Source organism: Babylonia areolata, chromosome 32 (genome assembly GCF_041734735.1).
Source record: "Babylonia areolata isolate BAREFJ2019XMU chromosome 32, ASM4173473v1, whole genome shotgun sequence".
Classification (NCBI taxonomy): domain Eukaryota; kingdom Metazoa; phylum Mollusca; class Gastropoda; order Neogastropoda; family Buccinidae; genus Babylonia; species Babylonia areolata.
Window position 1 is genome coordinate 22,066,750 of NC_134907.1, and position 10,000 is coordinate 22,076,749.

Sequence of the window (10,000 nt, forward strand, 5' to 3'; positions counted from 1 at the left end):
GCTCTTTCTCATGCGCACGCACGCACACACACACACACACACACACACACACACACACACAAACACAATAGTGAATACACTATCACACACTCATGCAAACAGAAACGCATGCACACCCTCGCATTCATAAAATCAAACGTAACAATCACAAACCACTACTGTACTGGTTGATACAACACATCTGTTGTGGACAAAGCAGTTCATATCAAAATTTCCTGCCTAGGATCATTCTCATGGATGGGTTCACTAAGCTACCTGCCCCCGACACCCCACACCTTACACACACAAACACATGCACCTTCATGATCACATTACAGTCAGATACAACACTCACAAACAACAACTGTACAAGCTGAAATAGTGGTCAGGGTTGAAGGCCCCATCTGTTGTCCTTGCAAAAGGCCCTTTGCTTTTCCCCACTCCACCCACTTGTGAATGGACACTACAATTCAGCTGGGATAAGAAACTCTAGGGAGAGCTGGACAGTACAAGGTCTTCAGAGAAGAAGCCCCCCTCAGTCAAGTGTTTCGGCCCTTAACTCCTTACACTCTAAGGGGGCCGGTCCGCACCCAGGTCATGACTCCTGGATGCCACTGTATTGCCGCCTTTTTTTTTTCCTGGTCCCCAGCAGGTTCGAACCCACACCTCCAGGGTGGTCACCACTTCAGGACTGAGTCACCTTTTCTGGCAGACGGTTTAACCACTGAGTTGTCATACACCTAGTCTGAGAAGGGAAATTTAATCCTCATGAAGTTTACTTTCATTCTTCCTTGACCAGATCCAGCTGGAAGTGGAACTCTTTTCCGCTGCTTCTGCCATTGCCTTGCGAGCCCACGTCCTCTCTCTGCCAGAAATCGACAGCTGTTTCATGAGGCTGTAGGCAGATGCGCTCACAAACCCTCTTGCATCAGTTGCTATGGCCAGGACTTTGGCTTGGAAGCAAGATTCTGTCAGGCTGCTGGTTAGACTAGCATACTTCACAGTCTTGTAGATGTGGGCTTCCTCCATTCTGCTTTTGTATGGCACAGTGAACTCAATCAGAATCGCTTGTTTCGTTGCCTTGGAGTGGAGTGCTATGTCAGGTCTCATGCCGCTATTGCTGATGATTTCCTGGTGTTTCTTCCTCTCTGGTTGGTCAACTGTGCATTCCAAATCTTCGGCACCTTGAAGGTTAGGGGGAGGTTAAAACGGCAGGAGAGGACTGGGCCCCACCTTCCTATGTCCAGCCCTAGACACAGTGGATATGAATTCACTGCCTTCCTGTGTCCAGCCCTAGACACAGTGGGTATGAATTCACTGCCTTCCTATGTCCAGTCCTAGACACAGTGGATATGAATTCACTGCCTTCCTATGTCCAGCCCTAGACACAGTGGATATGAATTCACTGCCTTCCTGTCCAGCCCTAGACACAGTGGATATGAATTCACTGCCTTCCTATGTCCAGTCCTAGACACAGTGGATATGAATTCACTGCCTTCCTATGTCCAGCCCTAGACACAGTGGATATGAATTCACTGCCTTCCTGTGTCCAGCCTGAGACACAGTGGGTATGAATTCACTGCCTTCCTATGTCCAGTCCTAGACACAGTGGATATGAATTCACTGCCTTCCTGTCCAGCCCTAGACACAGTGGATATGAATTCACTGCCTTCCTATGTCCAGCCCTAGACACAGTGGATATGAATTCACCGCCTTCTTATGTCCAGCCCTAGACACAGTGGATATGAATTCACCGCCTTCCTATGTCCAGCCCTAGACACAGTGGATATGAATTCACCGCCTTCCTATGTCCAGCCCTGGACACAGTGGATATGAATTCACTGCCTTCCTATGTCCAGCCCTAGACACAGTGGATATGAATTCACTGCCTTCCTATGTCCAGCCCTAGACACAGTGGATATGAATTCACTGCCTTCCTATGTCCAGCCCTAGACACAGTGGGTATGAATTCACTGCCATCCTATGTCCAGCCCTAGACACAGTGGACATGAATTCACTGCCTTCCTATGTCCAGCCCTAGACACAGTGGATGTGAATTCACTGCCTTCCTATGCCCAACCCTAGACACAGTGGATATGAATTCACTGCCTTCCTATGTCCAGCCCTAGACACAGTAGATGTGAATTCACCGCCTTCCTATGCCCAGCCCTAGACACAGTGGACATGAATTCACTGCCATCCTATGCCCAGCCCTAGACACAGTGGATATGAATTCACTGCCTTCCTATGCCCAACCCTAGACACAGTGGGTATGAATTCACTGCCTTCCTATGTCCAGCCCTAGACACAGTGGATATGAATTCACTGCCATCCTATGCCCAGCTCTAGACACAGTGGATATGAATTCACTGCCTTCCTATGCCCAGCCCTAGACACAGTGGATATGAATTCACTGCCTTCCTATGTCCAGCCCTAGACACAGTGGATATGAATTCACCGCCTTCCTATGTCCAGCCCTAGACACAGTGGATATGAATTCACCGCCTTCCCATGTCCAGCCCTAGACACAGTGGATGTGAATTCACTGCCTTCCTATGCCCAACCCTAGACACAGTGGGTATGAATTCACTGCCTTCCTATGGCCAGCCCTAGACACAGTGGACATGAATTCACCGCCCTGAAGGCCATGGAAGGCTATGGGACCTTTGACCTTTAACTAGCTGAAACAATACCCACAGAGTGTACAACGAATGCGACACATCAGTTGTGGATGATGCATTTCACATGAAGATGGAATCCCTTGCTCAGGTTGATGTTCATGATAAAGATCACCAGCTTAGGTTGATTTTCATGTTCCAGTTTAGGATCACCAAACTATCTGCTCTCTACCCCATTCCCTACACTCTTTCCCACCCACCCCCTACCCACATGTACACACATCACACATACACTGACACAACAATACATGCAAACCACTAAAAAAAAAAAAAATCACCATTTCTAAAAACACAATAAAATCAAGCATACAATCTGTGAGCGCCACAACACTGACATTAATTACACCCACACATACACACACACAAACCCGTCACCTACCAAACATCTCTGGAGTTATTCCTGACAGACAAAAGCAGTGAAACACACACACACACGGCTGTTAGTGCAAAGATCCATGGCTACAAGTCATCATACTGCACAGAATCCCATGACAAATACACTGCCGTCTTTACTTTTCCACCAGCGCACTGACTGGTGCTTGACATTTCAAACACATGACAGACTGCTACTTTACGCACAAGCCTCAGATTGCATCATCATGTCAGTTTTGAACTGAACAGTGTCAATATCAGGTCAAAACTGTTTCTCTATGCGAAATCTGTGCACTGAGTGATGTAATTATTCAAGTACAACATTCAAACACCATGACCATTATAAATAAATAACACAATGATAAAATCATAAATAAATCAAACTACAATATAAATACACACACACACACACACACACACACATTTGGTTTGGTGTAAGTGCATACTGTATGTCCACCTAAGCATGGACAATTTGTGAAGGTCATTTAACACAGCAATGACACAAACATGTGACCGTGTAGGTGATCATATGCACAATGTTTCTACAACACACTGAAATAACAATGTACACTACTATGTGGACATGAATGTGTTCAAGTGTGCAACATTTCTGCAACACACTGAAATGAGAACACTGTTTACACAAGAGCATCCTGGAGTGCCCGTATACAGTGCAAAAGAGATCCACCGGAAAAAAATGAATTTCTTTTTAGAAAGAAAAATATCTGCTTTGTACATTTTCGTAATCAGGGAGATAGATATTTCATGCTCACTGTCATGGACTCTGGTTCCCCAAACAACTGAAGACTCATGAGGAGTACCCACCATGTCTCTAACTGGCAGCGTGGGGGTGGGGGTGGAACAGACAGAACTATCAGGTGAGGTAGGGGTGTGGGGTGGGTGGGTGGGTCACAGGGGGTGATGGAGAGGGGTGGGGGTGGGTGGGGGGGTCAGAGGGGGAGATGGAGATGGGTGGGGGTGGGGGGGTCAGAGGGGGAGATGGAGATGGGTGGGGGTGGAACAGACAGAACTATCAGGTAAGGTTGGGGTGGGGGTGGGGGGGTCAGAGGGGGTGATGGAGAGGGGTGGGGGTGGGTGGAACAGACAGAACTATCAGGTGAGGTAGGGGTGGGGGTGGGGGGGTCAGAGGGGGAGATGGAGATGGGTGGGGGGTGGAACAGACAGAACTATCAGGTAAGGTTGGGGTGGGGGTGGGGGGGTCAGAGGGGGTGATGGAGAGGGGTGGGGGTGGGTGGAACAGACAGAACTATCAGGTGAGGTAGGGGTGGGGGTGGGGGGTCAGAGGGGGTGATGGAGAAGGGTGGGGGTGGGTGGAACAGACAGAACTATCAGGTGAGGTAGGGGTGGGGGTGGGGGGGTCAGAGGGGGTGATGGAGAGGGGTGGGGGTGGGTGGAACAGACAGAACTATCAGGTAAGGTTGGGGTGGGGGTGGGGGGGTCAGAGGGGGTGATGGAGAGGGGTGGGGGTGGGTGGAACAGACAGAACTATCAGGTAAGGTTGGGGTGGGGGTGGGGGGGTCAGAGGGGGTGATGGAGAGGGGTGGGGGTGGGTGGAACAGACAGAACTATCAGGTGAGGTAGGGGTGGGGGTGGGGGGGTCAGAGGGGGTGATGGAGAGGGGTGGGGGTGGGGGTGGAACAGACAGAACTATCAGGTAAGGTTGGGGTGGGGGTGGGGGGGTCAGAGGGGGTGATGGAGAGGGGTGGGGGTGGGTGGAACAGACAGAACTATCAGGTGAGGTAGGGGTGGGGGTGGGGGGGTCAGAGGGGGTGATGGAGAGGGGTGGGGGTGGGTGGAACAGACAGAACTATCAGGTGAGGTAGGGGTGGGGGTGGGGGGGTCAGAGGGGGTGATGGAGAGGGGTGGGGGTGGGTGGAACAGACAGAACTATCAGGTGAGGTAGGGGTGTGGGGTGGGTGGGTGGGTCACAGGGGGTGATGGAGAGGGGTGGGGGTGGGGGGGTCAGAGGGGGAGATGGAGATGGGTGGGGGTGGAACAGACAGAACTATCAGGTGAGGTAGGGGTGGGGGTGGGGGGGTCAGAGGGGGGGATGGAGAGGGGTGGGGGTGGAACAGACAGAACTATCAGGTGAGGTAGGGGTGGGGGTGGGTGGGTCAGAGGGGGGGATGGAGAGGGGTGGGGGTGGGTGGAACAGACAGAACTATCAGGTGAGGTAGGGGTGGGGGTGGGGGGGTCAGAGGGGGGGATGGAGAGGGGTGGGGGTGGGTGGAACAGACAGAACTATCAGGTGAGGTAGGGGTGGGGGTGGGGGGGTCAGAGGGGGAGATGGAGAGAGGTGGGGGTGGGTGGAACAGACAGAACTATCAGGTGAGGCTGGGGTGAGGAGGGAGGGGACCAGGGGGGGAGATGGAGAGAGGGGGAATGGTGTGGAGGAAAAGACTTGAATCAGCAGGTGGGGGAGGGGAAGGGGAGGGGGGAGAGGAGGACAGGAGGCAGATGGTGGGGGGGGGGAAGGGGTGGGTCCAGAGGGGGGAGACAGACCAGGTGACTCACCAGGTGAGGTGGGTGCCTCCCCCTGCTCCAGGTGCTGGATCTCCAGGTCCATCTTCCTGGCCAGGTTGTAGCGCTGGTCCTGCATCTGTTTCATGCACTTCTTGATGAAGCCCACATAGTCTGCACACACACAGAACACACACATCTGTTTCATACACTTCTTGATGAATCCCACATAGTCTGCACACACACAGAGAACACACACATCTGTTTCATACACTTCTTGATGAATCCCATAGTCTGCACACACAGAGAACACACACATCTGTTTCATGCACTTCTTGATGAAGCCCACATAGTCTGCACACACACAGAACACACACATCTGTTTCATGCACTTCTTGATGAATCCTACATAGTCTGCACACACACACAGAACACACACATCTGTTTCATGCACTTCTTGATGAAGCCCACATAGTCTGCACACACAGAGAACACACACATCTGTTTCATACACTTCTTGATGAATCCTACATAGTCTGCACACACAGAACACACACATCTGTTTCATGCACTTCTTGATGAAGCCCACATAGTCTGCACACACAGAGAACACACACATCTGTTTTATACACTTCTTGATGAATCCCACATAGTCTACACACACACACACACAGAACACACACATCTGTTTCATGCACTTCTTGATGAATCCCACATAGTCTACACACACAGAGAGAACACACACATCTGACGTAACGCTACAGCGGTTTCGACAATTAAATATTTGTCCACATTTTACTCATGGGGTAGCATAAAAATCGCCGCTACACCGGGCACTGCGAACGTGTCAAGGGTCGAATGGAAAGTTTCTTCGCAAGGTTTCCATGACTATACACTCGCTGGCCAGCCGTTGACCTTGGTACCCCACATGACAAGCTAATCTGCACACGTATTGAAAATGGCATCGCAGGCGACAGAAGTGGAAATTTCTGGAGCAAACTACATCACGACAGCAGTTCTTTACTGCTGCTGAAGTGATTGAAATGCTTCAAACTGAAAGTTTTGACATCGATGAGGATAATGTTTATGTACACGTTGAATAAAGTATCTGCAATGAAGAAAGCTACCAGCAAAAAGGTACTGACAGTGACTCAGCTTCTGAGGGCTGTGAAGAGAGGGAGGGGGCTGGGCATACACACGACGTTAGAAGAGGGGTCAGTGTGTCAAGTACAGGGGATTTGTATTTTTTTGTGATTTTTTTCCTAAGTTTTCATTTAAACACCTCTGGGGAAGTTTTCATTTACCTCTTTGGAAGTTTTCATTCACCTCTGGGAAAGTTTTCATGTACTTTACCCATGGGAAAGTTTCATTTAACTATGAAGTTTTCACTTATCTCTGGGGAAGTTTTCATTCACCTCTGAACTTCACCTCTGGGGAAATTTTCATTCACCTCCGGGGAAGTTTTTCATTTACCTCTGAACTTCACCTCTGGGGAAATTTTCATTCACCTCTGGGGAAGTTTTCATATACCTCTGGGGAATTTTACCCCCTGGTAAGTTTACCTCTGGGGAAGTTTTCCGGGCGCACCAGTTCCTTGAAGAACTCGTAAGCCGTGGTGACCTGGTTGTAGTAATCTGTGCCGTCCACATACCAGAACTTCAGCTTTCGACTCTCCTGAAACCAGCAACATGACAGGTATAGTGAGTGGTTTGCACACCTGTGTCATGTACCTGTGTCTCTCCTGAAACCAGCAACATGACAGGTATAGTGAGTGGTTTGCACACCTGTGTCTCTCCTGAAACCAGCAACATGACAGGTATAGTGAGTGGTTTGCACACCTGTGTCATGTACCTGTGTCTCTCCTGAAACCAGCAACATGACAGGTATAGTGAGTGGTTTGCACACCTGTGTCTCTCCTGAAACCAGCAACATGACAGGTATAGTGAGTGGTTTGCACACCTGTGTCATGTAGCTGTGTCTCTCCTGAAACCAGCAACATGACAGGTATAGTGAGTGGTTTGCACACCTGTGTCTCTCCTGAAACCAGCAACATGACAGGTATAGTGAGTGGTTTGCACACCTGTGTCTCTCCTGAAACCAGCAACATGACAGGAATAGTGAGTGGTTTGCACACCTGTCATGTACCTGCGTCTTCTTCAGCTTAACATCTATCCACGTTGTGTGGTGTTAGACAAAACAAAAACAAAAAATCATGTACAAAAAAGTGCAAAACTTATACAACATAAACTGCAATTTTTTTTTAAAGCAAATGTCCAGCTAGACTGTAAAGCAAAATGTTCAGAAAATGTTAGCATTAACAAGAAAATCTCAACAACATCTTTTAACATTTTTTCCAGAAAGCACAGTATAAAAGGCTTTGCCTCACATTCAAAAAGTATGTGTATATTTGAAAGTTGTCATCTTACAGTTGCATGTGACATGATTTTTTTAAATTTAGTTTTAAATACATTTAATTATGTGCTTGTGTGTTCATAGGTCTTGTGTGTGTGTGTGTGTGTGTGTGTGTGTGTGTGTGTGTGGGTGTGGGTGTGTGAGTGGGTGTGTGGCTGTGTGTGTGTGTGTGTGTGTGTGTGTGTGTGTGGTGGGTGGGTGGGTGGGAGTGGGTGGGTGGGTGGGTATGTGTGTATGTGACTTTGAAAGGGTTTTTTTCTGAGAGGGGCAGACCACAAAGTATTTGTTGGTCTTCTGTGTTTGTGTTTGTGCACACACGAGTGTTTGTGTGTGTAAGAGACAGAGAGAGTTTGGGTGTGTGTGTATGTATGTGTATGTGACTTTTATAGGTTTTTTTTTCACAAAGTGTTCGTTGTTCTGTTTTTGTGTGTGCGCACGCATCGTGTCTTGGTGTGTGTGTGTGAGACAGGGAGACAGAGTGTGTGTATGTGTATGCACATGACTTTGAAAGGTCCCCACCCCCACCTCTGAGAGGGACTGACCACAAAGTGCTCGTGGAGAGGGGGAGGGTGTGTGTTGTGTGTGTGTGTGTGTGTGTGTGTGTGTGTGCGTGTGCATGCATGCGTGTGCGCAAACATGCGTGTGTGTGAGTGTGTGTGTGTGTGTGTGCGTGCACATGCACATGTCTTTGTGAGTGTGTGTGTGTGTGCGTTTGAGAGAGAGAGAGAGAGTCTGTGTATATATGTATGCGTATGTGATTTTTATAGGGTTTTTTCCCCTGAGAGGGACTGACCACAAAGTGTTCGTTGGTCTTCTGGTCCACCAGGAAACACATGAAGCCCAGCTGCAGTTGGGGTTTGCCCAGGTCCTCCTCCAGATCTGTCCACACACAGGGCACAGTCAGGTCACTGTTTTGCACATCGCAGCCACACCCACATGAACACATAACCACACGCATTAAAAAAAACAAAACCCACACACACACCATTTCCATGTGTAGCCCACCCCAACACACACACACCTCCCCACCATCCCCACTTCCACATATGCACTTGTACCCCACTGAAACATATACCCCCCCAAACACACATACCACCACCACTACCACCTCTCCACACACATCCCCCAAACACAGATTCATACACAACTAACTCCCCCCCCCCCACCCCCCCCCCTACGACACACACACACCATTGCCACCTCCTCCACCCCACATGCCCTGCACACACCCACACATCATCATTCTTACAGATGACCAACACTTGATGCTGCAACTCCTCCCCTCCCCCTCCCCCCCCCCACACCACATTGGTCATTTTGGTGATGGCCAACCCTTGGTGCAGTCCCCCCAACCCCCCTTCCCACACTCACACCACCACCATCCCCACCTTTGTCGTTCTTGGCGATGACCAAGCCCTGGTACTGTCCCCCCCCCCACCCCCCTACACACACCCCTCCCCACACACACACACCGACACCCCCCCTCCCCCCACCTTTGTCGTTCTTGGCGATGACCAAGCCCTGGTGCTGTCCCCCCCCCACCCCCTCTCCTACACACACACCCCTCCCCACACACACACCGACATCCCCCCACCCCCACCTTTGTCGTTCTTGGCGATGACCAAGCCCTGGTGCTGTCCCCCCCCACCCCCTCTCCTACACACACACCCCTCCCCACACACACACCGACATCCCCCCACCCCCACCTTTGTCGTTCTTGGCGATGACCAAGCCCTGGTGCTGTCCCCCCCCACCCCCTCTCCTACACACACACCCCTCCCCACACACACACCGACACCCCCCCTCCCCCCCACCTTTGTCGTTCTTGGTGATGACCAAGCCCTGGTGCTGTCCCCCCCCACCCCCTCTCCTACACACACACCCCTCCCCACACACACACCGACATCCCCCCACCCCCACCTTTGTCGTTCTTGGCGATGACCAAGCCCTGGTGCTGTCCCCCCCCCCCCCCACACACCCCCCGCACACATACCCCCCCCACACACACACCCCTCCCACACACACCCCTCCCCACACACACACCGACACCCCCCCCCCCCCCCCCCCCCCCCCCCACC

The 10,000-nt window shown here is 50.7% G+C and overlaps 1 protein-coding gene across 8 annotated transcripts in view; it reads right to left on the reverse strand.

Moving 5' to 3' along the window:
- Positions 1 to 10,000, reverse strand: part of LOC143276450 (uncharacterized) — a 65,775-nt gene that overhangs the window by 27,532 nt on the left and 28,243 nt on the right. For 7 of the 8 annotated variants that reach the window (XR_013053577.1, XR_013053578.1, XM_076580949.1 and 4 more), the window contains 5 exons: position 10,000; positions 8,716 to 8,801; positions 7,073 to 7,184; positions 5,565 to 5,684; positions 3,037 to 3,057 (listed from right to left, as the gene is read on the reverse strand). The exon at position 10,000 is cut by the window's right edge and continues 146 nt beyond it. Coding sequence is in view for 6 of the 8 variants with exons in the window: in XM_076580949.1 (XP_076437064.1) it covers positions 3,037 to 3,057; positions 5,565 to 5,684; positions 7,073 to 7,184; positions 8,716 to 8,801; position 10,000 (340 nt within the window). In the remaining 2 variants the exon portion in view is untranslated. The remainder of the gene's footprint in view (positions 1 to 3,036; positions 3,058 to 5,564; positions 5,685 to 7,072; positions 7,185 to 8,715; positions 8,802 to 9,999) is intronic. The other variant, XM_076580950.1, reaches the window with a different exon arrangement.